At 36.6% G+C, this 20760-nt stretch overlaps 1 protein-coding gene across 1 annotated transcript in view; it reads right to left on the bottom strand.

The window, feature by feature from the left end:
• The window catches only part of LOC131072179 (suppressor protein SRP40), a 51757-nt gene extending 37690 nt beyond the window's left edge, over positions 1-14067 (bottom strand). The window contains exon 1 of the mRNA XM_058008257.2: positions 13695-14067. Within this exon, the coding sequence (XP_057864240.2) occupies positions 13695-13928 (234 nt within the window). The 5' untranslated portion in view covers positions 13929-14067. The remainder of the gene's footprint in view (positions 1-13694) is intronic.
• Positions 14068-20760: the final 6693 nt, after the last annotated feature.

Raw genomic sequence — 20760 nt, 5'->3', positions numbered from 1 at the left:
GTTAAAAGTCCGCTCATGATGGTGTGCAAGCCTCTTAAGGCCTCCCAAAACTCCGCCTTTGAGGTTGTCTCTCCAAACTCCGCCCTATGGGATGATACCTCTAAACTCCGCCCTTGGTGAAGTCATTCAAAAGTCCGCCTTGGTGAGAGCCTAACAAAGTAAGCATGAGAGCCTAACAATGGGGAGCCTTCAAAGTCCGCCCTATGAATGGGATAAAAGAAGTTTAAGGCAAACAAACATGGTGATAGAGGCACCTCTAAACTCCACCCAAGCATCAAGTTGGAAGATGGAAACTTTGCCCAAGCATCAAGTTGGAAGATGGAAACTCTGCCCAAGCATAAAAATTGAAGTCTTAAAACTCCGCCCTACTCTTGGAAGTCAAACAAAGTCAACAGCAAGTTCACAATCGAATTCAAATGCTAAGTGATGTCATCAAATCTTCCTAAAATTTGAACTTCTAACTAATTTGGAAAGTTGAAAAAGAGATTTCCGAAGATCAATGAGCTGGGAAATCAAAATGGAAACTCGAGATTAAAATTGAAAAGAAGATATTTGCAGATTGAGGTGATCTTCAGAATGAGTTCCAAATTAGAAACCTTTTGGAAGATGCCAATCTAAAGCCTAGTTCGAATTTATGGACTAAAATCAATTCAAAAACTTGCAAGAGTAAAGAGGTTCGAACTGAAGGAGATGATTGTACAAATACATTTAAAATTAGAAACTTCCTCCATGAGCAAGATCGAATTGAAGTCAAGAATGGAAGTGCATTTGCATGTTTCTAACTTTGACTTTAAGTTTGAATACAAATAAACAATCTCTCCTCTCATTATTGCACAATAAAAGTTCGAATTTTATGAAGAGTGAGAGCATTTTCAAGCAAGCTTCTTGTAGATCTTAGGGTTTTTAAGAAGTTTTATTGCAGATTGGAGGTATTGCAGAGTGATCTCTTACAGATTGAGCAAACTTTTGAAGGAGTTTTAATTTTTCAACCTCATTCTTATCAAGTATCTGCAGATTTTGGAGTCCAATCAACTAATAGAAGGCAAAACTTTCAAGTTTTCTGAGTTTTGTTCCTTCTATATTCTCATTTCTGTCAAAGGTGAAGTTGATTGGTGAGCAGACTTATCAATTTTCTCAATTTTTCTGAGTGTATTGGGGGTGTCTTTATTGGGTTTATCCAAAATTTTGATAATAGGATCATTTTGGATTGAACGTTCTTTCTTTTAAGCATGACCTTCTAAGTGTTTGCAGCTTGTTTCAAAGCTAAAAGTATTGAGAAATCGGAAGATCAAAGCATTTTGCCATCCAACCTTCAAAACTTTGCACTAAAAGATAGATTTCTAACTTATTTTCCTTTGGTTTTACAGGTCGCAGAAGGAAATAGAAGCGAGATCATCATAGAGATCGCAGCTGGAGTTCCAAGCCAAACGAAGGATTGAGGACAAGTTCATGGGCAAGGTTCATCCGAGCGTGAAGATAGCCAAAATTTGGCTAAGTATGGGAAATGTTTCACAAAGAAAATTCCAATTTCCTCAATTATGATGGAGGCATGGAGAAATTCTTCTCCAAATTTCAGGGTATGAACAAAGAGGGCATGATCACAGTGAATGTCTAAACAGCTTGATCCCATCATTTCATATTTGCAAGGGGTTATCTAGAGCTTTTACCCTCCTCCCGCGCAGCATAAATTGGCAGTTGAAGGCAGGATCGTCATAGAAAACACAAATGGAGTTTCAAGCCAAATTCAGAATTGAAGACAGGACCACGAGTAAGGTTCGTCCGAGCATAGAGAGGGCCAAAATTTGGTTAAGTATGAGAAATACTTCACGAAGGGATTTCTTCTCCAAATTCGAGGCACTTGAAAGAATCTCAAGGCATCAAGAAAGAAAAGTTCTCAGACTTGGTGAAAATATGGAAAAGTTAAATAAATTTCCAACTTCTTGAAAGATTTCATGTCCTGAAGAAATTAAAAAAGACAAGCTCCCAAGCAGAATCAAATGGTGACAAGAAGGAATCAAATTTCGATACTTAGACAATTTCTTGACACAAATTGGAGAATTCAAGGAAGACACCCAACACGTTGAGGTGGCGCCTCGTCATCTTCCAACCAATCAGATTGCTCCAAGTTAGCATGTCTAGGTTCGATGAACCTAACTTATCCAGAAGCTTCTAGAAGGGCACACTTCACAATGCAACAACCTTCTATTTTCATTGATGGTTCATATTTAGCAAGGACAAGTGTCCCAAATGTAATTTCTCATTGGTCGAGGGTAGTTAGTTTTGGGAAGGACAAGTGTCCCAAATGTAATTTTCTCATTGGTCGAGGGTAGTTAGTTTTGGGAAACCCTAATTAGGGTTTGTAGCTTTCAATCTGGGCCCTTGATCACTGTTTGATCTCGGTTGTTCATTGATTTCTAAAAAACTATATAAGGCTACCTCCTCTCATCTGGAGAGTGTGAGGTTTTTGACATATTGTTGCGTGAAGGTCATTTTCGAATAATATATTACATGTGCGCTTTCTCTTAAGGCTTTGTAATCCCTATTGTTTGAATGATTAGCATGGTTTCAATTTCCTCAACACTTAATTAAAGTTAATTTAGATTTGCTTTCATGTTATTAGCATTGAATGAAGGATTTGATAAGTGTTAATTGACGGTGTATCTCCGCTCATACTTTTGGTGAATGGATGATTTCCATTTCATTGTGCAAAGTTAGTCTGAGCCTATCCTCTGTGCATGCCAAAATTTCAATCATAAGCACAACCCCTTGAAGATTGCACACACTTTGTGTAGTTGTCCTCAGTGTGGCGAAGCAAAGTGTGGTTTCCTGAGAGCACCCAGTTGATACCGTCTCTGGAGTTCGTAGGATTAGATCAGCCTTCTTAACCCTATCTCTTTTCTTCTTTTTGAAAGTCTATATCCCAAAAAATCTTTAAAAAAAAGAGAGCTTAAAATTGATAAATCTATCTAAGTCCAGCAGGTCAACAGACATTTGATAACGTAAGTCCCCCTTAAGATTTTCAGCATACACTACCCAAGAAGCTATTTCACTAAAGTCGCTTGTTTGCACATATAGACCTCGGAATCAGTAGTGATTTTTCAGGAGAGGATAGAATACCTTCGGGTATCTTATTCTAATGTTTTGTAGATGATAAAACAAACACCAACACAACTAACATCTAATTGACAGCGTTATGATGCTTCCCTAATTTTGCCAAGGTTTTGTTAATTTTGCTTTTATAATGCCAAACAGTTATCTTTTGAAAACAAGTCAAACATAGTTAGGGGAAGAGCACCAATAGTGGACCGCATTCCAATAACCAATCACTCCTTGTGCACCCAACCCCCCAATTACTAATTTTAAAGGAGCCAAAAAAATGATAATGAAAAGCTCATTAATAAGTTTCACATGTACCAATAGCTGATCACTTCTTAGCTTTTTGATCCATAATTGACCCATTTGTGCACCACTACTTGGACATTTGTGCACAACTAGTGGGACATTTGTCCACAGTACTGGCAAATTTGAATGGACAGTTATTAGAACATCTTTAAGTAGGTATCAGGTGACACTTTGAAATGTGTACTTTTTGACCCTTGTGCGCATAACTGACCGCACAACATGTGTCGTTACTACCCAGAAGCTAGAACCTTAGCTATAAGCAGTTAAGTCGCATATGGAGACAAAAAAAAATCATGGAAATCCAATGTATTGTTTAGGTTCTGTGGGTGCACCAAGTCAGCTATAACCACTACTGGTATGCTTCCCCTAAAATTATCTAAAAAAAGAATTAATTATTTTTGGCTGTCCTCTGAATGCTTATGAATTGTTCAGCCACTGTAACATCTCACCTGCATTATGCTTTCACCACTTTTTCACTTGGATGTATACTGATGGTTTATTCTCTTTAGTGAGAAGTTAATTATTGGGAATGACCATTTATATTCAAATAACATATGAGGGGATTATATCAAGCTCCAATCTCATCACAAGAAACAAGCAGACTCTAAGCGTAACTTATTATTGAGAGGTCATCATGGTTGGTGCAATAAATTCAACATTATTATACTTTTGTCTCATACATGAGAGTTCTTGGACCTTGAAGAACATCAACAGATAATATGTAAAGTGAATTTGAGGTATCCAGCTAAAACCTTTTCCCTAACTTGCATCTTTATCTTTCACCATTCAAGATTGCCAGAGAGGAAGAATACCGTCATTAAGTTTTCAGCCCTTTGGGATTGTTTGGAAGTTAATCGTCTTAATGCTGCTGCAGGCCACATTTTTATTATTTTGCAAAATGATAGATTAAGAGCACATCTGGTAGGTGAAAAGATATAGAGAGCACCAGTAACACTGAAAACGCCAACATAAATGAACATACACTACTAGAAAAATCTGGACTTTCATTCTTTGGATAGCTTACAAAGACAATGTGTTCCCACAATTAAAACATAATGGATCCTTCTCTAGGTCATTATATAAATGTAGATTCCTTCAAATGTGCCTATGGGCCTCTTTGCTTAAAATGGAAAGCCCCAATTTGTCAATGTGATTCAAGTTGCAAATTTAACACTTAATGTGCAAACAGTGAGATCTTTCCAAATTAAACAACTCTTGCAAATGTAATAGACGAAGAGAACAGAACCATTGCTGTTTGAACTTTCATCTTGTGCACTTGTATCACTTTAAATTTAAGTTATTTGGAACAGCTCTTGGGAAGAGTACAGTGGATATTCAAGAAATTGTCAAGCAACAGACGATTTCTATTCATTGGCAGGCAAATTGGGTGGAATGAAGCATGATAAGAGGTGGCAAGACACTGAGGGAGATACGTTCTCAAACTTTGAAAAAAATTTACTGCTTCTCCATTCATAAAGATACATAAGTTGGCCACACTGATATTTAGAAAGACAACAGACAGCCTGAAGAAGCATCCAAACTGGAATATTCCATAGATTCTTTTAGAGCTATAGCCTATGAAGGTTGGCCCCATTGAAATATACTAGGCAACAACAGCAGTCATCACGAAAAAGTTTCAAACGGGACTACTAATGGATTGAGAATAGAGTTCACAATCTCACCTAGCATTGTGATCATTAATTAGCTGCTGGATGGTAATTCCATTCAAGTATGAATTTTCCATATGCATTTTGTGCATTAAAATTTTAGCACTTGCTGTATTTTGAGATTGGCGGTATTTCCCTCATGGCCTCCTTTAAAAAGGCAGGAAACTGCAAATTTGATAACTTTCCAAATCTGTTCTCAATATCCTTATAACAGGATATCACTCAATTTGAAACAGAATTCAGTTCAACCAGTTTGCACAACACATTGAATGTGACCTAAAAGGGGTAAAAATTTACAAGGCTTGGTTATTTTTTGTCCATTTTTAAACATGTTTTTTGCTGGCTACTGACTTCTCAATGTTCAAAACTGTAGATCCTTTTTGTTGAAATTCTTGAGAAGAAATTCATCAAATTTATTCCCACAATAATGTTTATCTCTTTAGATTTTTGGAACGGGGAACCAGGGGCAGGTTACAAACAATTCCGAAATGGTAATCCACAACAATTTTCCCATTAGGTTTTAAAGGGCCATGAAGTTAATTGGAAATAATTTGAATTTACACACCAATTGCTAATTTATCTGAGACTTTTCATAGTAGTGACAGACCTGAAGATTGCTTATGTGAAGATCGGAGCAACCGGAAATAAATCAATGCCTATTAATCTGACGAAGGTTCATGGTTTCATTGGATCAGCTTACTATTTTTGCGGGTCCATGACCAATTGTTAGGAATTGCAAAGCCATCAAATGCTTGTCTGAAGGAGGTGAAAGGTTTCATTGGACTCACACACTAAAGACATCCTCATCAATGCTGAAGTAGAAGAATTGTGTGTCACCAATTTTTTGCTTCTTGAAACTGTAGATGCCATTCAATATCCATACAGGTGCTTCGAATTATATGTCAGCAGCAGTTCATATGCTGTAAAACCAACTGAAAGCACATTATTCTCAAAGAACTTTTCTGGAGCAATGGCAAGCAATCCAAAATTTGACAAAGCAATGTGTTCCACGGTTCAAGCTGTCAAATATTGGCACCATTATCTGCTAGATATGGAGATTGTAATGCACAGTGACAATAAACCCCTACACTTCTTGTAGACACAGAGTATGTTATATAAAATTCAGCGCTACAACTAAAATAGACTTAGCAATGGAGTGGCCTTGGAAAGGATAGAGACCTTCATGAATTTTAAGGCAAACTGGCAAAGAAACCAAATTACAGAAATTATAGAGCTTGATAGAGGTAATAAATTAATACCATGCAGCAGACACTATCCTCTATGAATTCAAGGTATTGATAGGATAAAAGGATACAGTAAACATGGTCATCTCTAACACAACAATAAAAAGCAATATTAAGACAGCTCCTGTAAATCTAACAAAGATGTCAATCAGCACCTATTGGCGGTAATTTGGACAATCATGACCAAATGAGAATGTACCAAAGAACTAGCACTTTTGCATCAGGCTAGAATATTAATTACTGCTCGTCCAGGAAGTTACGCGACAGCATCAAGAACAATGAAAGTAGAGTTGAAAACAAATATATCAAGATATCTCATGCCCCGAAAATGGGGGGGGGAAATTTTCTCTTCCATTACTGGTTTTGCACATATTAAAGAAAAGAAATATTACATTCAAAAAAATGGTGTTAGATAGTAGCAATTATTTGATTTGTAAAGCCATTTCAGGCCATATCCACGGAATCATGGAGGCATTTTAAAGTCCAAGTCTGACGCAAAGCTTGGTAGTTTAAAAAAAAAGCAAAAAGCATTAGAAATTTGGAGAGTGAATTAAGGTAGTAAGTACTTAGAATAACGATCCAGCGTCATGACAAGGATTTGAGGCTTGTTTTACTTTTGGCCAAACTTGAAATCATAATTAGTGATGATCCCAAGCAGCGCAATCAAGATTGTTATCAATCACTTTAGCTGACTCAACATTTTATTCTTAGAGACATAAGAACAGTGGCTGGATCTTGTTGTGATGTTTTCGCACATTGCCCCATTGCAAATGGGGACCCCCACTTTTTCGCTTGTTAGTGTAGATGTTTTGCTTAGGTTGCCTTGGTTTAGCAAGTGATTTCCTACTGTTTGCCTTTGCTAAATGAGAGGGTGTAGATTCAAACATGTTTAAGATGTTAAATGTCTAGGTGATCCTAATTTTGTCTAAGTCTGGATTTTTTAGCATAATTGAGTTTAAATGTATACAAGTTGGTAATATTTTCGTGCCTGAGTGTCAAGAGATCCTTTAGAGGTTATTTTTTTGCTCCTAGGAGGTAATTCAAGTCAAAATTGCACTTTATCCCGATGGAATCCCTCTTTTCTAGCTCAAATTCTGATAAATTTGACTAAGTCCCGATGCGTAATGTTGAAATTTAACGTGTCTAGGTGTTTTGAGTGTGGAAATCATCAAATTCCTAATTGAAATCCATTAAATTAAGGTCTAAGGGTCACTTACCCTGATAGGGGACGCTTTTTCCCAATTTTTAAGCAAATTTCCAATGACCCATGATTTTCCCCATTCAAAATCCTGATGAGGGGCATTTTTCCCCAACTATCCAGATTTTTATCCTAATGGACCACGTTTTTCCACCAAGGGGCCCAAATTTTGTCTCTGTGTTCGAAATTATCCTGATGACCCACATTTTTCCCCATGGATGAAGTATGAAGTTTTATGCAGATGAAATTGTCTATCCCAATGGAGGTCGATTTTCCCCAAGTTAGTTTATGACCAAATTTGATGTGGATAATTATCCAAATGGGTATCAATTTTCCCCAAATAGTGAATTTTAGACTTAATGAGCGAAATGAAGTGGATTTTATGTATCCAAATGCAAATTGATTTTCCCCAAAGGGCATTGTGATGAGTTATGATGATTTTTGATGTGCATTTTTATCCAAACATGGGGCGATTTTCCCCAGTTGGCCCAAATTCAATGAAATTGAACGATTTTGAATGCAAATGTGGTTGGAATTTAATTGTTTTTGCCTTGGTGATGATTATTTAATATGTTGGGACAATCATTTAATGATTAAAATATTTTTCCTAAGGCGAATCGGTTTTCCCAGGTTGTTATAAAGGCAAAGTTTTATCCCACATTGCTTGTGTGGTGAAGTGTTGAGGTGAAAACAATTTTAAAGAGGCCTGCCAGCATTATAATAATATTATAAGTAGCTGATGTGACAGTTAAAGTGGTAGATTGGAGAGTTTCCAGATAGGCGTTTTGATTCCTAAGTGTCCATTGGACACCATTTTTGTGAGCTCAATTGGAAAGCGATTTTACCTAATTCTACCTTGGCGCCCCATTGAACGAGGAAGTTGCAGCGATTTGGGTGGCTAGTTAAGCCACCATTCTTGGCAATTTGATAGATTTCCATATTAGGCGCCATTGTTGGGAGACCACGACTTTGTGTGCTGCTGAGACTTTGCATTTGGAAGATCCTCTTGGGACATCTGTGCCGCCATTGCTGGAAAATCTGAGTTAGACACCATGGCTAGGTCCTACTGTGGGTGATTCTAATCACCATCGTTGTTGATCCTTGACTGAAACATGCATTTTCAGACCTGATTTTACATCTCCAGCCTTAGGAGATTTTGTTTGGAAGACTTTTTGGGTGTTTTCTGAGCATTTTCTGAGGTACACCATTGCCAGTGTAGGTCTGAAACTCCAGTTGCAGGTTGTCTTCAGACTAATTTTCATTCCAGTTACCTCCATACTTGGGCGATTTCATTTGTGCATCAATTCTAGCGAGTTTAAGGGGTATTTGGTGAAGATTCCATTGCCGGTATAAGTCTGAAACACTATTTCCAGATTTGTCTTCAGACTTATTCATTTTTACCAGCCACATAATTATGCCCAGGCGTGGCCATTTTGGAGCTTGGAAGGGTAAAATAATTCAAGTGCAAGTGTGTGACAGGGCTATAACCACTTACAGCCCCTAACTTCCTTCATCTCCAGACCTCGGAGAGGTGTATTCAGACTTCTGGAGGCCATTTTCTGACCTCGGAGAGGTGTATTTAGACTTCAACATCAGAAAATCAGACTTTATTACATCTTTGATATCAAAAATCAGTCACTTTCTGAGTATATTCAGACTTCCAAGTGACATTTTCAAGCCTCGGTATACTTTTTTTGAGCTTCAAATCAGTCATGTTTTGAGCAAACCAGGGTGTCTTCAGACTTGGTGTTCTGTGATGTCCCCTTTCTGTTGACATCAGATATTCAATGGGATTAGCCTATTACTGACCCTCGTAGGCTAATAAGATTAAATAGAGGATCCTTTGAGGGATGCAGCTTCTCCAATGGTCAGAGTTTTGTAGGTTTGGCTTTCGTTTGGCTTCATTTGGACTCTGTATGCATTACTTACTATTTATAGTAAGTCAAAGATGTTAGAGATGGACCCCTGCTATTTTTAGTAAAGGGGTATGGTCGTATGCAGCTTCATCATGTCAGCTTCCAGTTCAGACGACGTTCAAAAATGATGAGTAATAATGGAGATATTAATGTTTATTTAGTTTAAATAAACATTAATGGTTCTGAGCTTATATTATTAAGTTATAATATAAACTTAATATTATAACTTAAGTGACTTTATTATTATGGGTCATGACTTCATTAATGAGGGGGCCATTTATATTATTTTATTAGGCTCTTATATCAAAGTGATTATTAAATGACTTTGTGCACATTTAATATTAAATGTCATTTAATAATCATAAATGCCTAATAAGAGAGAAATCGAGCTCTATGAGAGGATATAAAAGGTTTAATTGAAGGAAGAGCTCATTATTGATGATTGTGCTTTTTGAAATAAGAAAAGTTTGAGAGAGGAAGAAACCAGGGTTTCAACCTTTGCACTTTGGAGAGCGTAAATTCTTCGAAGTTAGGGCATCTGCGGTGCTGAAATAATCACTGATATTTGCCTTTGGGAGTGACTTAATTCTGAGTCACTAATTGAGCGAATTGGAGAAGAATTGAAGGAATTTTTGGTGCTGAATGATTGTTTACATCTGCAGATCAATTTGTCTGATTTGAGAGGGGTTTTATCACCATTCGCAGCTGCCATTACTAGTGCCATATCATTGCCAACAGCAGGTCCATAATTTCCCAGCCATTAATGCAGGCCGTACAACCTACAGGAGCTGCGATTTGGTCTAAAGGCTGCAATAAATTTTGAGAAAATTGGGGAAGCATTGCAGGGATACTAGGGATTAAAAACGCAGCAGTTAGAGGGCATTTGAAAACCAAATTCAGTGCTGGCACACTTCCCAGGGCAGGCTGTACAGTTTCAGCTACAGAAGATTTGCAAACTAGTCAAATTAGCCTTTATGATGTTCAATCAGGTATGATATGTATAATCAGTTCTGCAATTTGCTATGTAGTCACAGTTTAATTTGCAAGCTAAGTGTTTGTCAAAATGCTCCCTAGCTAGAAATGATTATTTTTCATTCTAAGTCTGCACGCCAAGTGTTTGTGAAAATGCCTCTTGGCTGTAGGTGTACATTTCTCATTTGAAAACCATTTATATGCATTGGAAAGATCAAAAAGAAGTTGCATTTGCCACTTGTTCTTTGCTTAGTCATTGTAGAGTTATTTGCAAGCCTTCAGATCATATTCGATGCCCTTTTAAGCAAACAAATCAGACTGAAAACTCAGATCAGCGTACATAGAGGTTACGCGACAACTGTTTGACAAAATTCCTAAGTGTCTAAAGCTGCAAACTTAAATCAGAATCAAATCTAAGACAACTTTCCAGCCATTGAAGTGCAAGTTACAGGGGTGTTTTCAGACTTATTTATTGCGATTGGACTTATCCTAAGTCTGAACATCGGGTTTTTGAGGACAAATTTTCCAGATTTTGATCAAATCTCTTGTATTTTCCAAAATTTGTTTGCCTAATGTTAAATTTCTGATTTTCATGAGCTTACAAGTTTGAAAACTATTTGAAATCAGAACCTTAATTAATACTGGAAAATTATTTGGACAAAGTGAGGAACATTGAAGTATCCTGATGGGGTTCAAATTTCCACTCCATCAAATGATGATCCAATCGAACAGAATTTCCAAGAATGATGAGTCTCGATGGGGGTCGAATTTCCACTTGAGGACAGAATTACAAAGGAAGGGACAAGGGGCAATGCGGATGTTTTGAGGACTGATCCGTCTGTATGCAGATGGATTTCCCACCAAAATTGAAATAAAGCTTATCCCATAGGTGTTTAATTCAATATTTGTTTGTTTGGCAGGTTTGCTACAAGGAAAGCACGATGATTAAGGGTTGAGGTGAAGGAGGATGCATATTGCAAGGAAACTCAAACAATGTGGATAAGGAAGATCAACACTTCAAGGATTGGATGAGGATTTCGGGACAGAGATTCCAAAAGGCGAAGGTGGGGGCTAGATCAATCATGAAAAAGACTTCACCTTGATGGTGAACAAATGAAGGAAAATAAGTTCACGACATGAGCACAAAGGATTTCACATCAAGAAATCAGGAACTACATCAAGGAATTTCAAGATCGAAGAACATTAAGGAGGAAATAGTTCAAGGAATTCCTTAACACAAGGATGGAATGCAAAGTATCAAAAGGAATTCCAAATATCATGAAGAATGTTCAAAGACAAGTTAATCAAATCTATAAGGCAAGTTGAGGTGGCATTTTAGTCACCATTCATTCAATCAAAGTATACCAAGTCAATGTTCATTCAAAGAGGGAATAAGTGACACGTGGCACTACATCAAATATTATTTATCTTACCTACCCTCATCTCTCATTGGTCAATGTAATGGTGATTGTAACAAACCCTAATTAGGGTTTCTATCTTGTAATCTTCGCCATTGATCTTGAATCCATCTAAGCCGTTCATTGTAATGAGTTATCTATATAAGGCTCAGTGCTCTCATTTGTAAAGGTTAATAAGAATAGAACAATTAGCAATAGAAGAGTATAAGATAGTAGTAGTTAGATTATTAGAAGTTAGAGTAGAAGAGAGTAGGAGAAGAAGAAATTGTTGCTAAGGCTTCCAAATGAATATGCTTTTTTCATTGAAGGTATGGTGAAATGTGTTGTTCAGCAAGTTGCATGGTTTCCGATTCTCATTTGCTTTTATGTTGATTAGATGAATGGAAGATTTTGTGGATGATTAGTGGTGAAATTCGTATAGTCCATACCACTAGCTTCTTGTTGATTGTAAGTCCGTCTTGCATGGTCAACTAGAATTTTATGTGAACTTAATTTCAATTATTGCACGTCCATTAGTATGCATTGCCTTGATGGTATTGATGTTGATAGTAGTAATTTGAACATCTATAACTTTACCTTAGAAGATTGCATTAGCTTTGTGTAGTTGTTCAATGATGTCAAAGCAAAGCCTAGTAGAGTCTCACCAAGTCATTCACCACTTCTTACAATCCTAGGAGTAGATTAGACTCTCTAAACCTTTTCCTTTTGATCTTTCTTTGTTAGATGAGTTAGTCCCGAGTTCCAGCAATGTCCAAGTATTCAAGCATTCATGTACAACGTAAGTCCCCTTGTGATTCCAAAATTATCAACATCAACCATTGAGCCAAATCAATGTTTCAAGGTATATGCCTATGACTGAGAGATTAAAGCTTGATTAAAACATCACAGCGGAAAGGTTGACACAGAGAAGCAAAAACAGTTTGTGTTATGAAGGAGCAGAACAAAAAGACTTTTTGTTGTGACTGAAAAGCTTGTACAACGAAAAGTGGAGGTAACTCCAATATGTTATCCAGATTCCACGTGTCAAAGCTAAAACCAATAGTCAGACATGAAGCTTGTGTTATGATCCTCTTGTTGCCAATGGACTAGATTAGAACTGTTCCTTTTCTTTTCATATAAACTTTGTAACTTTTACAATTCTAAATCTGTCATGAAGCATGCATATATTAGTATTCTTTTAGAAGGCTACTCCGGAAATCTATAATCTTTTTAAATTTCAACAAGTGCAAAGGACGTTGACAACCTTTACGATGACGTTGACAACCTTTACGATGCTCCGTGAATAATGTAAAGCTCTGAAACACTAGCCCAATTATAACACAACATACTTTTACTGGTCGAGAAAATTGAATCAATCCCCTCCGAAATCCAAGAACAATCACAAAGTAACTTAAGGAAAGAAAAGAAAAACTGAGATTTACGATTTCTTTTGACTTAAATTATCTCATGTGAAGCCGGTGAATCCTTGGTCCATGTTTTAGTAGTAGGCTTGGTGTAATTACCAAAACGGTGATCCACCCACTGGACAAACTCTCCTACTTATGGTGACATTTAAGCCAGGTGCAAGTTCTGGGTGAATTTTCATGGACGAGATACCTCTCATAAGTAGCTTCTTAGCATAAAGGTTTGCTATGTTTGACAGCACACTACCTATATAGTATTTCCCTATTTTTATAATAGGATTTTCTTTTTTCTAAACATAATCCTGTGTAAAATTAGCTAGGCAAAAGCTTGTCTTAATCCCGAGTGAAAAAAAAATTATCACCTTGAAGTTACAGATGTATCAAGCAGCATAAAGAGGACCCAAATTCAACTAAATAGAAACAGCACTTCACTGACAGAATAAAGATAGTGAAGTTTATAAAAAATACGCTTACACATTGGGTTTCTGAGAGAAATGAAGAGAGTGACTTGTGAAGATTTCGTTTTTCCAGATATTTTGCAATTAGTTGAATCAATGCTGAATCGTTGTCTTTCTTTTTTTTCTTCTTTTTTTCCTTCCTGGATGAATCGTCTGCATAATCCATAACCTCTTGCGCTTCAGTTAAATCTTTAGACTTGTTTTTCTTCTTCTTCTCCATTGTAACATCAATGTCCATTGAAGGCGCCATAAGATTTTCGAAGCCTCTACTGTGAGGAGCTGTATGGACTATGGTTGAACGCCTTACTCTAGTTTTAGTGGTGTTCAATCTTTGTTTTAGTGGTGTTCAATCTTTTAGGGTTTTGAAATCGCGGTTTGTTTCTGCACATCCTTTGTATATTCTTTATGGGCTCCACAAAGATAATTACGGGGGTCAAATTTTCATTTCTTTTGAAATCTTCGTTAATTTAGTGGAATAAATTAAAATTGAAGGTTTTCAACTAGGTCAAAAAGAGTCTTAGGGATAGTTGATTTAGTCATCTTTGTTTTTGTTTTTTTACGATTAATAATTTTATTTTTTCAATTTTTTTTAATAGATCACTTAAAAGAATTGTTGTTAAAGTTTTTTTTTCTTCCTTTAATTACCTATTTTTATCAAAGATAATATGAGTTAATCTTAAGTTGTATTAGAAACATTTTTGTTATGAAATTGATATGTGTTTCTATATAAATCATTTTTTTGTCATGATCATGTGTAGGTTAAATCATCAAAATAGTATTTCTTCTTTCTCCCTAACATCTTTTCTCATATAGAATTTAGAATTTATCTATATATTTGTAACACATTTTCCCACATGGACTTGTAGAATTTATGCATTATATGTGTACATTCATTTCTTTTAAATACCTTAAAAGACAAACCATATCAATTGTCTTGATAAGGAAGGGCTATGTTTTTTTCTATAATAACCTCATAAGGAATCAAAACTTTTTTCTCAATCTATTTGTGATCAAGCATTTTGGTATCCTCTCTATTTGTCTTCATTTTAATTTTGCAATACTTCTAACCCATAATTCACACCCATAAAGCATCGCTAGAGTTACTAATATATTGAATAGAATTTGAATATTTTTCCTATCTCATAACCTAGTGTCTTTCCTTTTATTTTGTTATGTAAAAAGTGCTCTCCAGCTTCCCAAAAGTCATTATATTGAGATATCATATATAACAAGTATTAGTGACTAACATTGCCTCTAAATTGTTATTATTTTTTATTAAGGGTCAAACATGTTTTGAGGGGACCCAAAACCCCTTACAACAAGTTTTGAAGGGACCCAAAACCCATTGGACTTAGTGGGAATCCAAAACCCATAAACAGGTCATTGCTAAAAGATACACCAAAGACTACCAACAACCTACCAACAGCCAAACATCAACAACTAGACATGAAAGATATGGTTGAGACACCCACAAAGGCCTAAGCCATCAAACAAGAGATGTCATATACACATTAACAAAGGGTTTCACAAGGCTCCCATAACCTAAAACATGGGTTTTGGCAAAGCTCCCATGACCTTCATCTTTGGTAACAAAACGATATTATTGTATGCAAAAAATTATGGGCTAATAAATATGATTGAAAACAATAAAACTAACAACCTAAGCAACACAAAAATCATCAACACTCATGATTATGATGCTTTGTAAAGGAAATTTAGATAAGACAATTAACAATGAAATAATAGCAAACTCTAAATGCCCTTTGATTTGATAGTCCTTTGCTTTGATGTGTGCTCAAATTCATATCTCCAAGAGTGCTTGAAAACACTCCATAATGGTTGAGTATGCAAACTAAGCTACGTTGGATTCAAGATGGATGTGGATTATGATTTTAAATTGACATGGTAACAATGCTGTGCAAATGAAGGTGATGATGAATGAAGGAAAATGGAGGGATTAAATAGGCAAGGACAAGGGAATGAAGATGCTTGGGAATGTGCCACTTGAGGACAAGTGGCAATGCAGGAGGTAAAAAATGTCCTTCTCAAGGCCAAGTGTCATTGCTCAAGATGACAAGTGTAATAAGAGACACATGTTTGTTTAGAGAGAAACACCCAAATAAATTTGATTCTTTTCCAAATATTTGAAAAAATAGGGAATGTGCACACATGTGACAAAGTGGTTGAAAGGATAAGGTTGGTTAGAACCCAAGATTAGTTAGTGGGGTTAGGCTTAGTAAATGGGTTAGAAGTAAGTTAGAGTTAGGAGCCATGTGCTCCAAATGAATTGTTTGAATCGTTTAATTAAAATAAAATGGCTAGGACAAAAAAGGGAATATGAATTAAATAAAATAATAACATGTCTATATTATTTAATAGAAGAAGGCTAGGGGAAATAATTAAGTAAAGAGTTCTATGAAACACATTAATTTATTAATTAAATATTACTTGATTAATTGTATTAATTTAGACAAAGGGGATGTAATAATCAATTGAATAAAATTAATTATTCAATTAATGTAGGTGACCAAAGGGATTAAAGTTGATTAAATTAATTAATCAAATTTAAGTGTCTACATTTTGCCCCTCCTTGTGGCACTAGAATAGTGTTGGTGCAAAGAAAACGAAACACTAACGACTAGAAGAAATAGGAGCAACAAGATGCCCCAAACATGACTGATAACAACAGAGGGGCGACACGACAAGGAACAAGTTAGTGGTTCCCCCTCGAGAGAGTGCATGGGAAATGAAGGATCGAGCAACATCTCAAAAGAAACATTGCCCCAACAGATAGGATGAGAGACTACGCAAAACGAAGCCTACAGGTGATACGACACTCAAAAAGGAGTTTATAGGAAGAAATGGTGCTAAAAATAGTCTCGAAGGGATTAGGACCGTGAAAAATAGAGCTTTAGAAGGCCTATTTTAGCAAATTTGAAGATTTACTATTCACTTTTACTGTGCACGAGAGAAATTAAGAGATAATTGAGCCTTTATTGAATTATAGAGCTTTTGCACACCTGTACAAGATGGAAGCTAAACAAACATTAAGGCACCATGTTGATGTTGTGGTGAACATTAGACGAAACCGACGACCCAACCGCCAGGTGAGTCCAAAAAACTTGGACCTCGCATGTCATTTGAGTGCATTTATTAGCTTATATAGGCTTTAAAATAGCATTCTCGTATGTTTGTCATCCATGAGAATGCACGCATAAGCAGGGGGAACACGTTCTTGTCGCTCTTGCATTGGGAGCGGGACTAGGTAGGAAAATAAAAGAAGAGGTATGGGTTCAAGAATGTGTTCTCGCATAAGCAAGAATGACAGAAAGGTGCAAGAATGCATTATGAATTGCAAGATCACAGTCCCGCTGGGATAGATAGAGAGATTAGGATTGACAACAAGAATGCAATCCCTTGGGGGAGGGAAACGGAAGGGCATGGTAATATGAATGTGGGGTTGACACTAGAAGTGGTGGGAACACTAGGAAGGGAGGAAGAAGCGGGAATGCCACCAAAAGTGGTGGTTTTGACCTCTTGTATGCAAAAAGAAACTTAGAAGAAAAGTTAGTTAGACAAAAAACTAACATGTCATGTGGGTTGATTCCAGTGGAGCGTGGATATGTAAGTGAGATGGGAGAGGAGATCATATGTGCTACAAGTTGCGGATCAGTTTGGTGAGGCAGAGTGGGCCAAGATCAACACGATTGGGTTAGGGAACCTTACGAGGATGCCTTATATCAGGATGCATATGGCTATGATTATTGCACTAGTAGAGAGATGGAGAAGTGACACAACTACCTTCCACTTGTCGATCGAAGAGATCATTATGACTGGCAAGGATGTTTACAAGATGGGCCCCGACTACTAGGCCATGTTAGGTACCCATGTACAAATGCAATGCAATCTCTCACAAATAGAGAAAGGGAGAAAACCCAGTGGGAAAAAGCTCCCCACAAAAGAGAGATGAAAATACAAAAGAACTCTCAAAGAAGAATGAGAAGGACAAAACCCCATGTGAGAAAAAAGTCCCCCCTATAAGACTGAAGAAGAGAGACCAAGTAGCCCCCCTCAACATAGAATGTGCACCAATGGTAGAAGCTCAAAACTAAATGAAGAAGTTGCTCCATGATCATCGAACAACATTACTCCCCTTAGGAAGAAACAAAACCAAAGGTGTATGTATGAAGTCTCCCCAATCTAGAAAGGAAGATGTAGGAAGAAATCTCAAAATTTATGGAGTCTTTGAAAGCTACTCAAGTGTCCTCATGTCAATGTTGAAAGTTGCCCCCTCCAAATTAGGTGCACTAGGCCAAACTATTGAAAAGGACAATCTAGGATCTAATGAATATGAATGTAGAACATGATCCAAAGACTCGAGTGTCTCCTCTATAGATAAAGAGACCTCCTCCAAATATTGTACATAAGTATCTACAATCATAGAAAACTCGAAAGAATGATCATGTAGGGAATGAACAAGAGGGTGAGAGTGCTCCCTCGCAACAACTAAAGAAGGATCGTCTCCATTCAAGAGAAGACGAATATCATCAAAGATGTCTCCCAAAACTGAAATGTAGGACTCCACAAACAAACTTGTAATGTCTGTCAAGTAGTCATCCCAAGGAACTGCATCTGGAAGACATGTATATCTTGTTGCACTGAATCACAAGAAGCCAAACTGTAGAAATGCAAGCACCATCAGGAGCAACAATGGATGTGATATCAATAGGAGGATATGGAATGCAAAGTTCAAGAACTGGATCATATGTCAGAACACCCATGTTAAAGTAACCAAAGTTCTCCTCGGTATCAAAATCCACACAAGAAGTATGATCATCATCTGAAGAATCAAAGTCATCAATAGGAACAAAGTTTGAAAAGGAGTACAACTGAGATGCATGATCCACCACCCTAGTACCAATGATAGTTATACTCTCCAAGTCTCTAATGAAAATTGAATCAGGTGTGAACTCCACCATCTTCCTTGTTGCACCATGAGTGATTTGATAAAAATAAGAATATTTGTTAAGTGAGGTACACACAACACATCATTGAAGGTGTCATCCCTATTAACAATAGATCATTTCCCAATAACATTCATATATGTATGATTGCCCATCAAAACCAGTGGCATGTAGCAAGGCTCAAATGGAGAGAACATAGACTATGAAGATGGAATATGATGAGAAGCTCCTTAATCTAGAAGCCATCTGTTTGAATCATGATTTGTAGTAGCACAAATAGCTTGTCCTATACTTGTCCCAAAAGTGTGACTCTTTCCCTTATCAAAATCTACTTATTTAGAGGAAGAAGGTGAAGTAGACAATCTAGAAGGCAAACTAATTTTATTCTTCTCAAAAAGATGCTTCAATCCATCAACATCCTCCTTGTAGCAATGGTGTTCATCATGTCCTAACCTATTTCAATATGCACAAGTAAGCTTCTCCTTCTTATATGATTTTTCCTTCCTGGAAGAAGGTGAAGAATTGCCTTGTTGTGGAGAGGATGATTGTGCTCTATCTTGTTGTTGCTCTGGCTTGGATTGCTTTTGCTTCTTATTGGAACCCTTTCCTTGACTCCCTTGAGTAGTCACCAAAGCTTTGGATGTTGAAGACTTCAGAATCCCCATGCTTATCAACTTTTATTGCTATAACATCAACATTTCTATGAATGAATCAAATGATGGTATAGTGAAATAACTACCCACTATCAAGTGATGGGTTTGGAAGCTAAAAATAAATGTTGCATGTTTTGATGGAAGCTTTCCCAATAAATTGTAGACCAACTGTGCATCCTTCTTGTTAATGCCACAATCCTTGAGTCATGCTCTTAGCTTATTTCCTTTAGTGACATAGTCTTGGATTGTATCAAAATTCTTGGTACCCAACATTGTGAGATCATTGTCAAGCTGACAGCCCCTAATCTAATGAACTTGGTCATACAATTTACCAAAGATGTCCCAAGCATCTTTAACTGTTTTGCTACTTTTCAATGTGAATATGAAATCCTTTGATACATATTTCCTCAAAGTTCCAAGAGCCGTAATATTTTTAGTGAGACATTCCATTTGAGCATGAGGATCAAATTTAGGATCAAGTGGTGCCACAACAATTTCATCAATATAATAAGTTAATCCTTTTTCCATTAACTTACAACAAGCATCAATTATCAAAGAAGCATAGTTATGTGGAGTTAAAAGAGGAAACATAGGAGAACACATAACAACAAAATAAAAGAGCACAAGATAGAGAGAGGCACAATCACATAAGACATCACCCCAGATTCACTCAATCAAAGACCCCCCCCCCCCCTCCCCCCCCCAAAAAAAGAAGGATGATTTGGCATTTTATACTTAGTGCATGTACAATGAGTCATTTCCAAACAAGGCAAAGTGGGCTTCTAATTTCAATGATTATAATTGCCTCAAATAGGATATAATAGACTCAAATCAGTGATGCAAAAAACCTAACTGAGATCTATGCATTACATGTGCCAAAATAAGCCAATATAGACCAACTATTGAAAGTGAATTTTTTTTATTACAAATACTACAAACTAATAGCACCACTGTAAAATAGAGAAAAAATCATGCACTTTAAAAAAAATTGCACTTGAAAAGGAGTCCATATGAGCCCAAATAATGCCTCAAAACTTGTAAAAATAGGGATTTTACAATTTCTAAAAGATCCATGTACAAAAATCCTACACCATTGTGAAGAGAATGAAATTCTACCCCAAATTTAAAAAAATTGCTCAAAAAAAGGAATCCAGGTGACTAAGATATTGTTGTTTGAAAATCGCTTGCACAATTAAAACACTTGAATCACCACCACACCTCCAAACTTCAAATGGCTCTAGATTTGGACTCATAAGTTGGATTTGGATGAAACAAAAGGCAAATCTAACTTTATCAAACCTCGTGAATCCAATGGTAGACTCAAATCTAACCTAACATGCTCCAATTTTGACCTGCAATAAAAAAAGCCACGAATCTAAAGCTCCAAATTGCACCAAAAATCTCTTAAATGGCAAACCAATGGTACTCTAATGGCTTTGATACCATGTAAGAATTGGCTATGAAG

This window comes from Cryptomeria japonica, chromosome 11 (genome assembly GCF_030272615.1).
Source record: "Cryptomeria japonica chromosome 11, Sugi_1.0, whole genome shotgun sequence".
Lineage (NCBI taxonomy): Eukaryota > Viridiplantae > Streptophyta > Pinopsida > Cupressales > Cupressaceae > Cryptomeria > Cryptomeria japonica.
The sequence above is the reverse complement of the archived record's forward strand: the minus strand, read 5'-3'. Positions and strand labels throughout refer to the sequence as shown.